Source organism: Cetorhinus maximus, chromosome 11, assembly GCF_964194155.1.
Source record: "Cetorhinus maximus chromosome 11, sCetMax3.hap1.1, whole genome shotgun sequence".
Lineage (NCBI taxonomy): Eukaryota > Metazoa > Chordata > Chondrichthyes > Lamniformes > Cetorhinidae > Cetorhinus > Cetorhinus maximus.
In genome coordinates, this window is record NC_135889.1 from 83,517,890 (window position 1) to 83,538,739 (window position 20,850).

The following is a 20,850-nucleotide window of genomic DNA, read 5'->3' on the forward strand; positions in this document are numbered from 1 at the left end:
CCTCATATATTCCAGGTATCAATCTAGTAAATCTCCTCTGAACCAACTCCAACGAAATGACATCCTTCCTTAAATAAGGAGACCGAAACTTCAGACAGTATTCGAGATGTTGTCTTACCAATGCCCTGTATAACAGGAGCATAACATCCTTACTTTAATGTTCAATTCCTCTCATAATGAAGGATAGCGTTCCATTAGCCTTCTTAATTACCTGCTATATCTGCATACTAAGTTTTTGTGACTCAAGCACTAGAACACCTAGATCCCTCTGCATCTCAGAATTATGCAGCTGTTCTCCATTTAAGTAATACTCTGCTTTTTTATTCTTCTTGCCAAGGTGAACAACTTCACATTTTCACACATTACACTCCACTGCCCAATTTTTGCCCACTCACTCAACCAATCTATATTCGTCTGCAACCGCCTTATGTCCTTTTTACAACATACTTGCCTACGTATCTGCAAACTTAGCTACCATATCTTCACTCCCCTCATCTAAGTCATTGATACAAATTGTAAAAAGCTGAGGCCCCAGGTCTGTACACATCTTTGGGCAGAATTTCGCCCTTGGCAGGCAGGCTCTCCGGGGGCAGCCGGGAAGCCGACCACCGCCCGCGATCGGGACCAGACCGCAATTTCATGCTGGCGGGCCAATTAAGGCCCTCCCAGCGTGAGTTGCGAGCAGCAGTGCTCAGCGCTGCCTGTGCGGGTGGGGGGAGGAGGGTGAACGGGCTGAGCACGAATTTCGCACGTGCATGCAAAGCTGCCTCGGGGAGATGAACCATTTTCTAAAAAAAAATAAAGAAAATTAAAATGTAATAAAACATGTCCCCTCATGTGATTCTGTCACATGAGCAGGGACATGTTATTAATTCAATTTTAAAACTTTTATTTTATTTTTATTTGCTTTTGGAAACCTCATCCCGCCTGTGGATGATGTTTCCAAAAAAATGCAAAGATCGCTTGGTCTTTTTGTCTGCCCGCCAACCGTTAGGTTGGACAGGGTAGTGAAAAATGTCATTTAATTGATTATTTAATGGTCTTAACAAGCCTTTTAATTGTCGGGGGTGCGCTGCCGAGTCCAATGCACGGCCGCCAACCAAACTATCGCTCGATTGCGTGTTGACGTCGTCACGTTAGACAACGTCAACACGGGTCATTTCATGCTTGAATGGGTCGGGTGTGCCCCACCCGCCGAGCAAAAAATTCTGCCCTAACAGATTTGACTGCTGACACTGAACAGAAGAATCTGCTCTGCCAAAGCTGCAAATTCAGAGAAGCTGCTTTAACCTTGCATTCAATGTAAATTTGAAATACTAAGGGCAGAATTTGCTCTTCAGCATGCAGGGGTGGGCCACGCACACCGACGCGCAAAATGATGTAAAATGGGCGTGCATCCCGACATCACCGCGCAGCATTCAGATCTTCCGTTCGGCGGCAGAGGCGCCACACGCCCACCGAACTGTCAAAGGCCTGTTAAGGCCATTAATAAACCAATTGAACTAATTCTGAATGCTGCCCATCCAACCATCATCCACGGGCAGGATGAGGTTTTATGAAGGTTTTATTAAACTAATAAATATTTTTTACACATTTCATAAACATGTCCCAGCTCATGTGATGCTGGCACATGAGGGGGAGTGTCTAAATAATTTCAATCCTTCCTCATTTCAAACTTTCAACTTGAACTTAATCTCACTGAGGCAGCTCCGTGCCTCAGGGAGATTTCTGTGCTCTTTCGCCCCGACTTCTCCCTCCCCCCTGCCCGCACAGATAGCGCTGAGTGCTACTGGGCACAGATCATGCTGGGTGGGCCTTAATTGGGCCCCCACATAAAATGGTGGCGCGCCGCCGGTTGCGGGCGGCAATCGGCTCCGTGCCCACTTCCGACCGGCCCGCCTGACAGCAGAAAATTCTGCCCTAGGATTCTTAGGACTGTGTTTTCAATTTGTACATAATTTTGAAAAGATTCACACATATTAGGAGACACGGTTTTGATTCCATATAGTTCTCTAATTCGTTAAATTTTCAGCAGCAATTAGTGCAATTTTTTCTTATATTTGACCTAATAGTTTTTTGCAGAGTTAAGACAACAACTCCTATATTATGAACACTGGAGGCCTGAGACCATGAACGCTCATGCTAGGATCAGTCCAATGCACAAAGACTAAAAAATATTTAAAGTCTGAATGCCACTCTCGTTGCTTAGCATGCTTAAAAAGATAACCATTTCCAGCTTGGTGGCCTTCCCCCATTCCGCCCACAGAAAAGGCTTATGAGCCATGAACAGCTAACAGCCTTTAATTCTCTATTTTGTTTTGGAGCTTTGGTCTCATACAACATTCTCAAAAATGTACTTTCCAATACAAGTAATTAGAAGAGGGCTAGAAAAGAACTGAGCTGGTTGGTTTTTACATGTCTTAAAACAAGGGATATTGAACTCAATTATATTTCCCCATCGCTATTCCAGTTGACATTTCTTACTTTAGCCAGGCCAGGGAATCAGACCTAGACTTCCCTGGCCTACAAAGTGGGGTACTACCGAATGGTCCATTTACCCATTGACACAAAAACTAGAAATAATAGAGAAAGACAAGTCTTCAAAAAATCTTTGGTTGATAAAATGTAATATCTATCTTGCACAGACCAACACCCCCCCCCCCCCCCCACCGAGTCCAGATATTTAGGCATCATTATGCAGAATCAAGAGTTAGAATTATGAGCTTTATAAGATTATGTTTTTGGATTGTTTCTTTAATTCAGGGTAAAAATTAAGGGAAATCATGTGACCTGTTCTTAAGCTTGCCTAACAACAGGCTTGGGTGATGTGGCTATTAAAGGTTAAAGGTAGGCCTGGGTTGTTTTTTTGAGAAGAAGGTGCAAGGTACACTTGGAGACAATGGAGCAGCACCTGTGTTTATTTCATTCATTTTACAAGATATGGGTTTCGCTGGCTAGGCCAGCTTTTATTGCCCATCCCTAATTGCCCTTGAGAAGGCGGTGGTGAGCTGCCTTCTTGAATCACTGCAGTCGCTGTGGTGTAGGTACACCCAAAGTGCTGTTAGGGAGGGAGTTCCAGGATTTTGACCCAGTGACAATGAAGAAATGGCGATATATTTCCAAGTCAGGATATGAGTGACTTGGAGGGGAAATTCCAGGTGGTGGCATTCCCATGTACCTGCTGCCCTTGTCCTTCTAGATGGTAGCGGTCGTGGGTTTGGAAGGTGCAGCCGAAGGAGCCTTGGTGAGTTCCTCCAGTGCATCTTATAGATGGCACACACTGCTGCCACTGTTCGTCAGTGGTGGAGAGAGTGAATGTTTGAGGAAGGGTTGCCAATCAAGCAGGCTGCTTTGTCCTGGATGGTGTCAAACTTCTTGAGTGTTGTTGGAGTTGCACCAATCCAAGCAAGTGGATCACACTACTGACTTGTGCCTTGTAGATGGTGGGCAGGCTTTGGGGAGTCAGGAGGTGAGTTACTCGTGGCACAATTCCGAGCCTCTGACCTGTTCTTGTCGCCACAGTATTTATATGGCTAATGCACTGCCATTGAATGTCAAGGGGCGATGGTTAGATTATCTCTTGTTGGAGATGGTCATTGCCTGGCACTTGTGTGGCACAAATGTTACTTGCCACATGTCAGCCCAAGCCTGGATATTGTCCATGTCTTGCTGCATTTGGACTTGGACTGCTTCAGTATATAACAAATCATGAATGGTGCTGAACATTGTTCAATCACCAGCAAACAACCCCACTTCTGACCTTATGATGGAAGGAAGGTCATTGATGAAGCAGCTGAAGATGGTTGGGCTGAGGACACTACCCTGAGGAACTCCTGCAGTGTTGTCCTGGAGCTGAAATGACTGACCTCCAACAACCACAACCATCTTCCTTTGTGCTAGGTATGACTTCAATCATGGGAGAGTTTTCTCCCTGATTCCCATTGACTCCAGTTTTGCTAGGGCTCAGTCAAATGTGGCCTTTGTGCCAAGGGCAGTCATTCTCCCCTCACCTCAGGAGTTCAGCTTTTTTGTCCATGTTAGAACCAAGGCTGTAAAGAGGAAAGGAGCTAAGGGGCCCTGGCGGAACCCAATCTGGGTGCCGTGGGAAGGTTATTGCTAAGCAAGTGCCGCTTGTTGGCACTGTTGATGACCCCTTCCATCACTTTATTGATGATTGAGAGTAGACTGACGGAGCAGTAATTGGCCGTGTTGGATTTGTAGTGCTTTTTGTGTACAGGACATACCTGGGCAATTTTCCACATATCTGGGTAGATGCCAGTGTTGTCGCTGTACTGGAACAGCTTGGATAGGGGCTCGGCAAGTTCCAGAGCACAAGCCTTCAGTACTATTGCCGGAATATTGTTAGGGCCCAGAACCTTTGCAGCATCCAGTGCCTTCAGCTGTTTCCTGATATCATGTGGAGTGAATCGAATTGGATGAAGACTGGTATCTGTGATACTGAGGGCCTCCAGAGGAGGCCCAGATAGGTCATCCACTCAGCACTTCTGCTGAAGATTGTTCCGAATGCTTCAGCCTTATCTTTAGCACTGATGTGCTAGACTCCTCCATCATTAAGGATGGGGATATTTGTGGAGCTTTCTCCTTCAGTGAGTTGGTTAATTGTCCACCACCATTCACAACTGGATGTGGCAGGACTGCAATGCTTAGATCTGATCTGCTGGTTGTGGAATCACTTAGCTCTGTCTATCACTTGCTGCTTATGCAGTTTGGCATGCAAGTAGTCCTGTGTCATAGCTTCACCAGGTTGACAACTCATTTTTTTGGTATGCCTAGTGCTGCTCCTGGCATGTCCTCCTGGACTCTACATTGAATCAAGGTTGATCCTGTGGCTTGGTGGTAATGGTAGGGTGAGGGATATGCCAGGCCATGAGGTTACAGATTGTAGTTGAGTACAATTCTGCTGCTGCTGATGTCCCACAGTGCCTTATGGATGCCCAGTCTTGAGTTGCTAGATCTGTTCGAAATCTATCCCATGTAGCACGGTGGAAGTGCCACACAACACAATGGAAGCTATCCTCAATGTGAAGAAGGGTCTTTGTCTCCGCAAGGACTGTGCAGTGGTCACTCCTACCAATACTGTCATGGACAGATGCATATGTGGCAGGCAGGTTGGTGAGGGTGAGGTCAAGTATGTTTTTCCCTCTTTTTGGTTCCCTCATCACCTGCCACAAACCCAGTCTAGGAGCTATGTCCTTTAGGTCTCAACCAGCTCGGTCTGTGGTGGTGCTACCAAGCCACTCTAGGTGATGGACATTTAAGTCCCCCACCCCGAGTTCATTCTGTCCCTTTGCCACCCTCAGTGCTTCCTCCAGGTAGTTCAACATGGAGAAGTATTTATTCATCAGCTGAAGGGGGGCAGAAGGTGGTAATCAGCAGGAGGTTTCCGTGCCCATGTTTGACCTGATGTCATGAGACTTCACGGCGTCCAGATTCAATGTTGAGGACTCCCAGGGCAACTCCCTCCCGACTGTATACCACTATGTCTCCACCTCTGCTGGGTCTGTCCTGCCGGTGGGACAGAACATACCCAGGGATGGAGATAGTGGTGTCTGGGACATTGTCTGTAAGGTATGATTCCGTGAGTATGCCTATATCAGGCTGTTGCTTGACTAGTCTGTGAGACAGCTCTCCCAATTTTGGCACAAGCCCCCAGATGTTAGTAAGAAGGACTTTGCAAGGTCAACAGGGCTGGGTCTGCCATTGTCGTTTCCGGTGCCTAGGTTGATGCTGGGTGGTCCACCCAGTTTCATTCTTTTTTATTGACTTTTTAGCAGAATTATACAATTTACTGGCTTGCTAGGCCATTTCAGAGTGCATTTAAGAGTCAACCACATTATTGCAGATCTGGAGTCACATGTAGGCCAGACCAGGTGAGGATGGCAGCTTTCCTTCCCTAAAGGACATTAGTGAATCAATTGGGTTTTTAACAACAATCAACAATGGCTTCATGGTCATCATTAGACTTTTAATTCCAGATTTTTTTTATTGAATTGAAATTCCACCATCTGCCATGGTAGAATTCAAATCCAGATCCCCAGAGCAATACCCTGGCTCTCTGGATTACCAGTCCAGTGACAATACCACTATACAACTGCCTCCCCTAATGGTTACAATGGTTAGACTGCTAGTCTCCAAAATCCCAAGAACGTCAGGTTGTAAATGCGTTTTTTTATTCATTCATGGGACGTGGGCATTGGTGGCTAGACCAACATTTATTGCCCACCCCTAATTGCCCTTGAGAAGGTGGTGATGAGCTGCCTTCTTGAACCATTGCAGTCCATGTGGTGTAGGTACAGGTGTTAGGGAGGGAGCTCCAAGATTTTGACCCAGCGACAGTGAAGGATTGGCGATATATTTCTAAGGGAAGAATTTTTGGATCAGCGAGCGGGAGCAGGGCCCGCTCGCCGACACGTAAAATGACGCGCGGTGACGTCGGGCGGGCATCCTAACGTTACCGTACGTCATTTAGATTTTCAGTTCGGCGGGCGCGCAGCCAAGTTGGCTGCACACCTGCCAAACTGTCAAAGGCCTATTATGGCCTATTAAAAACTAATTGAATTGATAAAATCAGCTGCCCATCCAACCTTAAGGCTGGCGGGCAGGCGAAGAGCCCAGGCAGCCTTCGCATTTTTCATGGAACCTCATCCATGGGCGGGATGAGGTTTCATGTAAAAATTTATTGACATGTCCCAGCTTATGTGACACTGTCACATGAAGGGACATGTTTTAAAAGTTTTTCATTTCTTTATCTAAATGTTTAAACCATAAACTAATTTCCCTGAGGCACAGAGGTGCCTCAGGGAGATTTCTGCGCTCTTTTGTGCGCAATCTGGGTGTGCGTCACGCTGGGTAGGCCTTAATTGGCCTGCCCACTTAAAGTGGCAGTGCGGACCCGATTGGGGGCGCTGATCAGGTTCACGTCTGCTCTCACCCACCCCCGCACAATCCCCCCAAAGGGGGAAAATTCTGCCCTTCAGGATGGTGAGTGGTATGGAGGGGAACTTTGAGGTGGTGGTGTTCCCATGTGTTTGCTGTCCTTGTCCTTCTGGATGGTAGCGGTTGTAAGTTTGGAAGGTGCTGTCTAAGGAGGCTTGGTGAGTTCCTGCAGTGCATTCTGTAGATGGTACACGCTGCTGCGACTGTGCATCAGTGGTGAAGGGACTTATGCTTTAAACTGTTTGTTTACTTCCAAGAAAAAATTGTTGGGGTTCAAGGATAGCTGATCAGCATTTTTCCTGGACACAAGGCCCATACCACTCACATTGCCATGGAAATGGGCTTTGAGAGGAGAAGGTATCCCTGAAACTCACAGATATAGGCAGTCTGCCAGAATCTGGGAGAGAAAGAGCAACTAGAGGTCGAAATTTCTCTGTAGTTCAACCTGCAGGAATGTGGGTGGGAGCTCACATTCAGATTGAAAAGACCAAAATTGTCAGGATTTTAAACGAGGCTGGAAGGTTTGCCTAGCTTGCACTAGAGAGAGAACCTCCAGGAAAAACACCCACCGTGAAAACAATTCTAGGGTTAAAGTTACCAGCTGAGAATTGTAAAGAATAGAAGTAAACCCCCGCGAGCTAAGAAACGCCTAGGACTGATTCTGGGAGAATTGAATGTTTACTTCATGGACAGTGCAAAGTATACCTGTGAAGTGGATTTTCCAGCTGTGTTAAACGCAGAAGGGGAAAATTCTGTTCTGTAGTTTAAAGTATAAATGGCCTACAACAATAGTGTTTAATCATGGTGGTTTTTAGTCTGTTTGTTACTGTAAAATAGTTAAACCATGAAATCTTGTCATGTCATCCTTTCACCTATCAACCAGAAGTTTGAATTTATTTTTCTTAAAGTTATCAGTCTCTAAGGAGAATGTAACACAAGACTTTACCTGGTCTTAGCTTCAGAGCAATCGTTTGAGGCGTTAGTTGAATGACATCTGATTGTGATGATCCTGATCCCTTATTGCTCAATGATAAGTTTCTTTGTATCAATATACCACTTTGAGGACTCTCTATAAACTGAATTGTGCATCCTCTTTTAATCAAGTTTTCCCTAAAGTCACATCTTGAAAAGATGCTTCCCTTGTTGCCAAATTCCTTAAAGATAAAAAGTGATAAGAAAATAAGAATGTTAAATTAATTACAATAGACACAGTGAGGTAGATATAAATTGCTCTGTAAAGAAAATATGAGTTACAGGGGACAATTCAATCATTATTTTTGCTTAGCCATTTTAGGACTATTACAGCTTTTCTAATATTAGATTTTCTTTTTGTATGATGTAGCCTTCATGTGCACTTTTCAAATTACTTCTGACTCTTTAAAAGTCACTATCGTCATTCCAGTAGAAATTTCTGCTTTAAATTTTAGGAGGCGTAGAATTACAGTCAAAATAAAAGAAAACCCATTATTGATTCACAGATGCACCTATGAAGTTCACTTGCAATTATTCAAAGCCTTTTTTCAGCCTACTGAACTTTTCTGCATGTATGAAGCAGAGTGAGATAACAGAAAGTACTACTGTGCAGGGATGAGATATAAAAACTGAATTATAGCTGTACAAGAAGGTCTCAAGGACAGAGAGCCATAGCAACTGGCACAGTGGGTCTGAGTAGCATGAAAAATGCATGATTACTAAAACAGTCAATGTTGTTGCAGTCTACTCTGTGGGAGTGGATTCTTTGCAGATTAGCTACTGTAATCAACTGGAGTACTATGACCCATGTGTAGGTGTAAGTTTAAGGTAATCTGAAAAGCCCTATAAACACAATACTATCAACCCACCAATGCTAATCTCTCCTTACAAAATACTATGAATTATATTAAATAAAGTCTGTGAAATTAGTTATCCATCCCCTTCACTGCTTCCTAAAATATTCTGGACTTTATTACACCCTGCTTAAACTGTAGACAAGAACACAGTAAATAAACAATCTCACACTGCAGTTCTGCAATAAATAACTATTAAAAAAACAGATGACAATACAATACAAAGGATGGCAGCTGCTATTTATTACAATGGCATGAAAAGAAATCACTTTTTAAATCTTTATCACCCCTTTTCTTGTGGAATAGGATATATATTGCATTTGACCACAGAAATGCAGTTGTTAATGTTTCAATGTGGCAGGCAGAAGCATTTTAAATGCCAAGTCCTCTGCTACAATGCTGTATAACTGTAAACATGAAAACCATTATTTTTTTAAATATATTCATTATAATGTTACCTATTTATGCATTTCATAAGTGGGCACTTCTTCACCACTGTCAAGCTCAAACAGATGGCATAAAAATTTGCTTGCCTCCCCATTTACCTCACCTCAACCAACAGAGCTCCCATCCACACTTCCATCAACTCCGGGATGGATCTTTTCAACACTCTACTTGTGAACTTCCCAAATTCCATGCAAACTCCAAATTGTTCAAAACTCCTCCTTCCCTGTCTACTCCTCTTCATGCCAGCATCTATTGCTTTCCTATTTCGATCCTCATTACGAATTCCTCCATGATAACATCCCACCCAAACAACCTCCTTCAGTCATATGTACCAGCAAATCCTCTGTTTTTCCAACTCTAGCTTCTTTTGCATGCCTATCATTCCCATGGGAATGGGGTGAATGCCTGTTTTATATCCTGCTGAGTTTACCCTTCATTGATTTCAGATGGGGTGTAAAATGGGTGCCTGATCTAAACTCGCCCATTCTCACTGAGGTTAGGTTAAATCAGATGCTAATGTTCACCCAATTTCTCCTCTCTGAAGTAACTTTTACAATGTTAAAAGCACTTTAAAAATGCAAGTTGTGGGTACAATTCTAATGCTGATTTAAGAGGTTATGGTTGTGGTCTCCTGTTTATTTACCAAGCATCAAATTTCCCATACAATCACTTTAATGGACAGAAAATTGTGGTCTGTTGGACAGCAAAAGGGGAAACCATAGCCCATTTGTACACAGCAAAAAATCTACTCTAAAGTCAATATAATTGGCAACTGAACAAAAACAACCATGAAGTGAACAGAAAGGTAAATTTGAGTTTTAAGTACATTGTTGAAATAACATCAATATCTCCATTAGTGATTTATAACACCGGAATCCAAATTGGAATAATCTTGGCATAAATAGGTTTGATAGTACATCCAAATGTTCTAAACTCAGAAGTAATAGCTTGTGTAAATCCAACAATGGAAAATGCCATTCCCTCCCAAATCATATGAAACTTCTAAATATGTAAATAACATATAATGTACACAAAATATATGAATGTATAAAAATGTATAAATAACGTGTACACAATCAATATCTACAGATTATTCAAATTAAATGTAAAAATCATGTTAACTGTCATTTCACTTATGTCACACCATCTTAATCATACAATTACCATGAAATAATCAAAAATAATATTCCATCAGTGTCTGTTAAACCTGCAGATGTAGACCATTATAAATAACTACACGGACAATGTACAATAACAAATAGCCAGCAGCGAGGCTATGTTTCAAATTTGAAGCTCTCCTTTTAGTTATAAACTGCCATCATACTGCTTCTGTGATTTGCAGCATCCTCAAATCTTCTTGATTGAATTACAGTCTTTATAACTCACTGCCAGCTATCGATAATCCCAGATTAACTCTAAAAAGTTTTAAATACTGGCCTGCTCTCTGATTAGCCCTCAGCTAAAGAGCCCCTTCTATCAGCTTGGCTTCTGCCAAAGATTTGAAAGGTCAAGTCTACTCCAACCATCAATTATAAATTTGAAAAAAATTCCTAGTGTTGACCTCATCTCTCATCTTGGGGAGAACAAAACCACAGACAAACAAATATTTTTATTCTTCTAAAGCGGTGACTCAGGCTTGTTTTCAATTCAATGGACAACATATTACAAGGGGGAGGACAGATCACCCCCACCCTAACCCGCCTTGGAGGCAATGTTGGCATGGAGCCAACCCGCTCCATGCCCGCCGACCCCACAGCAATAATGCGCTGCAGGCGGGCTGAACTGGGGCAGGATGGGACTTCTGCCCCTCACTGGGGAGGAAGTCACGCCCTTGGGAGCTGCGGGCCAATTGGATTTGGGGCAGTCATGGCAGCATTAGCGCATTAGTGGGCGCTGTCAGGACTGCAACTAAGAACAAGAAGAAGGCCCGTGAATCCCAGAGCCAGGTAAGTCTTGGGTAGTAAGGGTTTGGGCAGTTTAGGGAGGAGGACGAGGGGGTGTGTGTGTGTTTTATAGAGCAGGCAGCTCAAAAGAAACAGGGGTGCTATCTTAGAGGGGTTGCCCTTATGTTCAAAGGGTCCCTCCCCCAAAAGATAGCACCCTCCCCTCTTCCTTCCCACCCTTTGAGATGGATTTTTAAAAACGTAGCCTGCACGCTCCTGCTCAACTGCCCATGCTAACTGTTTTATGACATGGGCAGCATATTATTGGGGTCAATTGGCTTGTTAAAAATCTCAATTGACCCCTAATTATTTATTTAAATATAGCGGACAGGCTGCCAATTTTGGCGATTGCCTACCCTTTATATTATGGGGGTGAGCTCGGGGGTGGGCGGAAAGGTGGGGTGGGCACCCGCCCTATTTTACATGCACCCATCACCGATAACACGCCTGGTGTATCTCAACAGTATGAGTATTGTGGGATGCAAAAAGATCAAAATAATTAATTGATCTTTACTGTTTCTTCTAAAGTAAAATCTGGAGATCAAGGTCCTTGTAGCTTTGATTAAAGCTCAATGTTAATAAGTGGTTACTACATCCCTTCCAAATATTGATGCACACTCAGAAATTAATTTGTAGAAAAACCTGTGTATTGTCCATAACACTCTATCACTGAAGCAGCACCTTGCAAATAGTAACCATAACATAAATGCATTTGAGAGTTAGAAGGGAGAATCACAAACCAAAGATTGAAATTTAAATAAGCTAAGCTTTGATGGGATGAGAAATAAACTGTTCACAGTAAAGAATCTAATAAAGTGCATAGCCCTATAAAGCAAAGACAAATACAAAGAAAAGTAGAAATCCAGCAGAATCGGAGAGTTATAAAAATTAACAAAGGGACACAAAAGAAGTAATGGGAGGACAAAAATAAATATTAAATAATCTGCAAGGGATATTAAAGCTAATAGCACTGACTTATATAAATATATTGAGAAAGGGAATGTGGACCTATTAGAAATGGATGCAGGCAAGGCTATAATAGATAATAAGAAAACAACAGATTTTTCACAACAGAGGAACAGGAGCAGTAGAACCTAAAAATAGGCCAAATTAAGGGCACTACTAGATTGGATACAAGTTTTAGAAAAGATAATGGTGAAAAGAATGGACCTTAAACCAAAGAACTATCTGGAATCAAATAGTTTCAATCCCAAGGTTTTAAAGGAAATATGCAAGGAAATTAAGGATGCATTAGTCATCCAAAGCTCTCTAGATGTGGGAATTGTGCTTCTGGATTGGAAAACCCTCAATGTCATTCATTATTTAAGATGGGATGGAATAAAAAAACAGGTAACTACAGTCAGTTTAACATTAATTGGGTGAGTTTACTGAAATCTATTATTAGAAACAGAATGACTGAGCATTAAGACATGTATCAGTTGATCAAAGACAGTGAGCATGGATTTGTAAAGAGTAGGTCATGTTTGGATTATGTATTTAATTGTTTTGAGGAGGTCACTGGCAAAGTGGCTAGGGGAATGCAAATGGATTTTGTCCAAATGGACATCTTGAAAGCATTTTTATATGGCTCCACAAGAGAGATGAATAGCAAAAATGACAGTGCATGTTATTGGAATTAATCTTATGACACGAGTGACAATAGGATGGGTAGAAATAAAGGGAATTTTCCATGATTGGTGGGATATGGTGTGGTGTTTCTCAGGGATCTGTACTGAGGTCTCAACTTTTCACCACATATATCAATCAATTGGTAAACAACAACAGTAATAACTTGCATTTTATACCACCTTTAATGTAGTAAATTGTCCCAAAGTGCCTCACAAGAGCATTATCAAACAAAATTTGACACTGAGCACGTAAGGAGATACTAAGGCAGATGACCAAAAGCTTGGTCAATAAGGTATGTTATCGGCAGTGTTTTAAAGGAGGAGAAATAGATAATGAGGCAGAATGGTTTAGATGCCTTGCACATGAGGCCAGAATTAGAGATCCTGAAGAGCTGGAGGATTTTACAGGGAAAGAGAGGGGAAAGGGCATGTAGGGATTTAAAATAGAGGCTTTGCCATCCAGAAGGCAATGTAAATCAGCAAGCACAGGGTGGTGGGTATTGGGAATTGGTGCAAGTTAAGATACAGGCAGTTGAGTTTTGGATGCCCTCAAATTCATATAGGGTTAAAGATGGGAAGTGGGCCAGGCGAGCCTTGGAATAGCAATGTCTAAAAACATGGATGATGGTTTCAGCAGCAAATGAGCTCATTGTCCTGGAGTCAGGCAATCACATGGAGGTGGAAGTAGACTATCATGGTGATGGAGCAGATATGTGGTTGGAAGATAATTTTGGGGTCAGGTACAATCATGAAGTTGCACAGTTTGGTTCAACATCAGACGTTTATTAGGGAGAGGGATGGAGTTTAAGGCTAGAGAACAGATTTTGTGGCAGGAAATGAAGACATTGCCTTCAGTTTTCCCAATTTTTAACTGGAAAAAATTTATGTGCATCCAGTACCAGATTTTGGACAAGCAGTCTGGAAAATCAGAGACAGTAAGGTAGTCAAGAGAGATGGTGGTGAAGAAGAGCTGGGTGTCATTAGCATACGAGTGGAACCTGATGTCTTTTCAGATGGCAGAATGTAGATGAGAATAATGAGGTGGCCATGAACAGGTCATTTGTGGATTCCAGAGGCAATGCAGTGAGAGTGGGGAGAGAAACCAATGCAGGTAATTCTCTGGCCACAGCTGGATGGATAAGACAGGAACCATGGAAAGGCAATTCCACTCAGCTGGATGATGGAGGAGAGGCACTGGAGGAGGATGGTTTGGTCAGCCATGTAAAAGGTCAAGAAAAATGAGGAGGGATAGTTTACCATGGTCACTCTCACACAGGATTTCACTTGTGACTTTCAGTACAGTGGCAGGGGCAGAAACTTAATTGGACGAATTCAAACATGAAGTTGCAGGAAAGGTGGGCACTGTTTTGACAACACATTCAAGGACTTTGGAAAGGAAAAGGAGGTTGGAGATGGGTCATACGGACTCGAAACGTTAACTGTATTCCTCTCCACAGATGCTGTCAGACCTGCTGAGTTTTTCCAGGTATTTTTATTTTTGTTTTTGTTTTGGATTTCCAGCATCTGCAGTTTTTTGCTTTTATCTTAGTGTTTAATTGACTGCCACTTCTCTTCAAGGAATGCCTACCTTGAAGAAGTATTGCTCTTCTCTCCAACAGGATTTCTGCCTCTCTCTTTTGCCTTGATCACCTTCATTGCTTTCCATTTCTCTCCTGGTGTTTGACAAGGTGTTTACTAAAACTCACTTTCACCTATTAGCACATTTCTTAGCTAATATCACCACCGTCAACACCTCTTTGTCCTTTTGTCTATGACATCTTCTGGCAACCTCCACCTATCACTGGCCCTCTATCCAGCTCTACTTGTCCCACCCCCCTTAAACCAGCTTATATTTTACCGCTCTCCCATTTTTCCTTAGTTCGGCTGAAGAGTCTTACGGGCTCGAAACATTAACTATATTCATCTCCGCAGATGCTGTCACACCTGCTGAGTTTTTCCAGGTATTTTTATTTTTGTTTTTAGAGATGGGTTGGTGGTTTGCAAGGACAGAGGGTCAAGGGTGGTTTTTATTGAGGAAAGGTGAGATAGGAGCAGGAGTAGGCCATTCAGCTCCTCTAGCCTGCACCACCATTCAACTAGATCATGGTTTATCTTCTATCTCAATGCCATTTTCCTGCACTATCCTCATATCCCTCGATATATTTAATATCTAGAAATCTATCGATCTCTGTTTTGAACATACTCAATGACTAAGCCTAATCGCAGACTTGAAGGGAAGAGGAACAGTATGTGAGGAGATGAAATCGTTAACAATATCAGCTAATATGGGGGACAGAAAGGGAAGCTGGTCAGCAGTTTGATGGGAATAGGGTTGAGAGAAAAGGAGGTGAATCTCATAGACAAGATCAACTGGAGAGAGCATAATGGGAGACAGAAAGAAACTAAAGAAAAATATAAGTTCAGGGATAACACAGGGGGTAACCGTAGAGGAAGTTAGGTCCAGTGGGCTCAGAGAAGAGAGGAAAAGTGCAGGGGCAGCTGAATGGATGGTTGCTTTGTGACAAAGAAGTCTATGAGCTCTTCCACTCGTTGTTGGAGGAGACAGGGGAGAAGTGTTTAAGAAGCCTGTTTGTAGAGAGAGAGGAGGAGCTGGGAGGGAAGGAATAGAGATAGGTATAGACAGATTTGCAGATGACACTAAGTTAGAAGGAACATTAAGTGAGTCGATGGGATCAAGAATTTATGAAGGACCCGAGGCAGATTTAGTGTGTGAACAAAACTATGACAGATGGAGTTCAAAGTGGTGGATGTGCAAAATCATCTACTTCAGCTCCAAAGAAGGGAAATCAGAATATTTTCTTAATGGTGAGAGACCAAAAGCTGTGGAGGAACAAAGGGATTTAGGTGTTAATGTGCACAAATAACTAAAAGTTAGCCACAATTACAAAAAGTAACCAAAAACACCAGTGGAATTTCACCTTTATCTCAAGGGGTTTAGAATTCAACAATTAGGAATTAGGAAGCGATACAAAAACAAAAATTGCTGGAAAAACTCAGCAGGTCTGACAGCATCTGTGGAGAGAAAAACAGAGTTAACACTTCGATTCCGTATGACTCTTCTTCAGAACTAAAGAGAAGTAGAAACGTGGTGAAATATATATTGTATATACTGTTTAAGGGTGGTGGGACAGGTGAAGCGGTGAGGATGGAGCAGAGAGTTCATGATGAATGTTAAGTCCGGAAGGCTGTAAAGTGGCTAATCGGAAGATGAGGTGCTGTTCCTCCAGTTTGCGTTGAGCTTCACTGGAACATTGCAGCAGGCCAAGGACAGACATGTGGGCATGAGAGCAGGGTGGTGTGTTGAAATGGCAAGTGACAGGAAGGTCTGGGTCATGCTTGCGGACAGACCGAAGGTGTCCCGCAAAGCAATCACCCAGTCTGCATTTGGTCTCTCCAATGTAGAGGAGACCGCATTGGGAGCAGTGAATACAGTGGACCAAATTGAGGGAAGTGCAAGTGAAAAGCTGCTTCACTTGAAAGGAGTGCTTGGGCCCTTGGACAGTGAGGAGGGGGGAAGTAAAGGGGCAGGTGTTGCACCTTCTGCGATTGCATGGGAAGGTGTGGTGGGAGAGGGTTGAGGTGTAGAGGGTGATGGAGGAATGGCATAATGTCCGTCCTTGGCCTGCTGCAATGTTCCAGTGAAGCTCAGCGCAAAGTGGAGAAACAGCACCTCATGTTCCGATTCGCCACTTTACAGCCTTCCGGACTTAACAATGAGTTCAACAACTTCAGATCATGAACTCTCTCCTTCATCCTCAACCCTTTTTGATCCCCCTTTTACAATATTTATTTTATAATTTTTATATTTTTTTTCCCCACCTATTTCTATTATTATTTTAAAAATGTATTTTCATACATTGTTTTATCCCCACCTTATAGCCCATTTCAACCTTTTTCCCCACACCGTCCCCTCCCCCCACCCCACCCCCACTAGGGCCATCTGTCACTTGCTCATCCTGCTTTTTACTCTTAATGTCACCATTAGCCAGTATCATCACCATCAACACCCCTTCGACCTTTTGTTTATGACATCTTTTGCAATCTCTCCTTTGTCTCCACCTATCACTGGCCTTCTATCCAGTTTCACCTGTCCCACCCCCCTTAAACAGTATATATATATCACCACATTTCTACTTCTCTTTAGTTCTGAAGAGTCATACGGACTCGAAACATTAACTCTGCCTTTCTCTCCACAGATGCTCAGACCTGCTGAGCTTTTCCAGAAATTTTTGTTTTTGTTTCAGATTTCCAACATCCGCAGTACTTTGCTTTTAATTAGGAAATGATGTTTTAGTTGGACAGAACTTTGGTCAGACCCCACCTAGAGCATTACTATCAGGGTTGGCTAGCAGAACAAGAGGGCATAGTCTTATCAATGGAGCTAGGCTATTTAGGAATGAAATCAGGAAGCACTTTTTCATACCAATAGTAGTAGAAATCTTGAACTCATTCCCATGAATGGCTGTGAATGCTGGGTCAATGGAAATTTTCAAGACTGAGATCGATAGATCTTTGCTGGACATTGGTTTCAAGAGACATGGAACAAAGACAGGTAAATAGATTTAATGTACAGGACACCCCTGACTTAACTGAATGGCAGCCTCAAGAGGCCAAATTACCTCCTCCTCTTCCTACGTTTCTATAAATGGTGCAAATGATAGACACCTAAAAGTTTTGACTGAGCTCCTGAAAATATTTAGTTTGATTCAATCCAAACGGAGGACAGAACTACACATTCTCAGACATCACTGACTCCCAAAAGCTTCAGTAGGTATAACTCAGAAAATATAAAGCCATCAACTGAATCGCCAGCATTTCACACACAGTGGCGACATAAGTACACACTTTAACTCCACACTAACAAATTCAGATAGAAATTCCTTGCCACCACAAGAAAGTGTGGACACAAGAGCTGATGAGTTCAGTGGTCAGTTTCATAGCCACCCATGATTTGAGAACTGGCTGTTTCTTGTAAGTCAATGATAACACTTCACTATTAATATCACACATGGAAAGCATGGAGATATTATTTCCACATCGTCATATTATTTAAGACACACATGTTTGAAATTCCACTTTAAGCAGATGCTACAAACTAATGTCATGCCTGATCAGGACACAGGTGGCTGAAGTCTATATAAAAGACTTGTCTGTTATATATGACTATATGGGAGTCAAGATCAAATGTAATACTTAAATAAAATGGGAGCATTTGGACTAGATCGTGGAGATGTAATGCAGTTCCCATTTGAAAGTCATACATTCTCTCGTTATTATGCTTCCAAAATAAATTCTTATATGCTCATTTATAATGAGGACTCATCTGCTGCAATTACACCTTCCTGCCAGTGGCGATGCTGCAGTGCCTCCTCTGGGAGTAAGTATATTGATAATTTTTTGTTGGCACAAATAAGAAAAGTTGACAGCAAACGTCTACAAATGTATAATTGTTTTAGATTATATATGATATTCCATTGCCAGGCTGAACATTACACACTGACCGAGTATCATTCATACTGATGAATTAGTATCATCATTACTAATTAGTGGTCCCCATCCAACTATTAACCTGAGCATAACCTCTGCATGCTGTACTTTTTTTGTTTTTTTTCGCATTTTTCTCAAAGGCTGGGGCCATTGTAAATCTGAATTAACAGCGACGAAGCCAAAGGAATCACCGGGATAATATTGAATTAACCTTCATGTTCCATTCAGCAGTAAAAATGGAGGATACAAAAATAAAACCCTGTCGTAAATTGATAGTTTATGAATTTATAACAATTCCGAGCAGCATACCTCTTTAACACACCAGCCACAGTCAGGATGAATAAGCAAACACTCTTTGCAGGAGGTAGCACGTCCACTTGTACAAATATTGAGACCTTCGACACAAATAGAGAAAGTTGTCACTTTTCTACGCGTTATCATCGAGTAAAGACGTAAATCGTCCGCTTTTCACACCTTCAGATTATGTTCGTGCTGAGGCTCAGCAAAGTCAATGGTGCATGTCAAATCAAGGTTTATTCCACAAATGTCTAACATCGGTAACAATACACAAGGCGCAATGCTGATATCACCAATGTTTACTATCAACGACCGCGAGCGAAATACTTCAAACATCGTTTAAAGTAACTTACCGAAAACATGATGCATCAATAGGTAAAAAACTGGATAAGATAAAAACAAATAATTTAAGCTCCTTTTCTTGAACATGGCTTTTTGTAACTCTGTTGACCGTGTGGATTCAAAACATGTCCTTTACTTTTGGGTACCCCCTACCCCCCACGACCCGATCAGCGCTGCAGTCACCAATCAAAAACACTCGGAAGTTTGGGTGCAACTATCACAGTTTTGGCTCAGACATCTCGAGACGTCGCGTCTCCCAAACTTTTCTGTGCGGTCGAGATCTCGGAAACTCATGCTGACATCGGGCCCGGCCGGAGAGTGCGGAGCAATGCCCGATGTCCAACTCTCCGCACCAGCGTCCACATCAAATCACCAACCTCGCACTGGCTCCGGTTTCTCTCTCTCTCCCAGATTCACCAGAGTGAAACTTCACCTGGCTTTCGCCTCACTCAGTGCAGCCTCTTTAACTAGTTTGTACACCCTGCTCTGCAGCCTTCTTCTGATCCGCAGCGCCGGCAGCGACACTTTGTTACCGTACAGTCGCGAGCTCCGGGCCCGACCCCGCCTCCTTCATCGCACCGTCCAATCGCACCCCAGCATGTTGTATTCCGGTCCAATCAGCGCAGCGCTCCTAGTTAACGCTTTCAGCTCCGCAGCTCCTTCCATTTGAAAACCAATCCGCTTCCCTCGCTCGCTTTGTGGGCTCATTGACCCGCATACTCGACAAATTCGTTTACCTTTAACGAATACAACGTAGGTCTACCTTGACCTGGAACTTAACAAAAAGTAATAGATGTCATCAGTAATTTGACACCCAGTGTTTTCGAACATGTTACCTAATAATAATTTACTGATTTTAAGTGATTATTTTATATACATTTTGTTTTACATACATGCCCATAGATCCTTGAAGGACAAGTAGATAAGGTGGCTAAGAAGGCATATGGGATACTTGCCTTTATTAGTCGAGGCACTGGGTACAAGAGCAGGGAGGTTATGATGGAGTTGTATAAAGTGTTAGGCCACATTTGGAGTACTGTGTGTAGTTCTGGTCGCCACACTATAGGAAGGATGTGATTTCACTGGAGAGAGTGCAGAGGAGATTCACCAGGATGTTGCCTGGGCTGGAGTGTTTCAGCTATGAAAGGAGACTAGATAGGCTAGATAGCTAGATAGAAAGTTCAGTTGAAGGGTCATGAGGACTCGAAACGTCGACTCTTTTCTTCTCCGCCGATGCTGCCAGACCTGCTGAGTTTTTCCAGGTAATTCTGTTTTTGTTTAGGATTGTTTTCCTTAAAGCAGAGAAAGCTGAGAGGGGACCTGATTGAGGTTTACAAAATTATGAGGGGCATAGATAGGGTAGATAGAAAGAAACTTTTCCCCTTAGTGGAGGGGTCAATATCGGGGGGCATAGATTTAAGGTAAGGGCAGGAGGTTTAGAGGGGATCTGAGAAAAACGTTTTCACCCAGAGCTTGAGGGGGTATCTGGAACTCAATGCCTGAAAGAGGCAGGAACCATCACAACATGTAGGAAATATTTAGATGGACACTAGAAATGCCATTGTATACAAGGCTACAGGCCAAGTGCTGGAAAATGAGATTAAAGTAGACAGGGGCTTGATGACCGGTGCAGACATGATGGGCCGAAGGTCTTTTTTCTGTGCTGTAAAACCCTATGATTCTATGACTCTAAAATACTGCGAATGCTGGTAATTTGAAATAAAAACAGAAAATGTTGGAAACACTCAGCAAGTCTGACAGCATTTGTGCAGAGATAAACAGAATTAACATTTCAGGTCAATGTCCTTTTATGTTTTCCATGCTTCTAATCAAAACCTCTTCGAGGGAGCACAAAGAAAACATGCAAAGTCTTCCCTTCATGGGGGAACTCTGTCAATGTCA

At 42.7% G+C, this 20,850-nt stretch overlaps 1 protein-coding gene across 1 annotated transcript in view; it reads right to left on the reverse strand.

Annotated features, from left to right (window-relative positions):
* The window catches only part of itgb5 (integrin, beta 5), a 187,282-nt gene extending 167,786 nt beyond the window's left edge, over positions 1-19,496 (reverse strand). Inside the window, exons 1-3 of the mRNA XM_078552351.1 lie at positions 18,960-19,496; positions 18,619-18,704; positions 7,904-8,111 (exon numbers count right to left, since the gene is read on the reverse strand). Of these exons, the coding sequence (XP_078408477.1) occupies positions 7,904-8,111; positions 18,619-18,704; positions 18,960-19,035 (370 nt within the window). The 5' untranslated portion in view covers positions 19,036-19,496. The remainder of the gene's footprint in view (positions 1-7,903; positions 8,112-18,618; positions 18,705-18,959) is intronic.
* Positions 19,497-20,850: the final 1,354 nt, after the last annotated feature.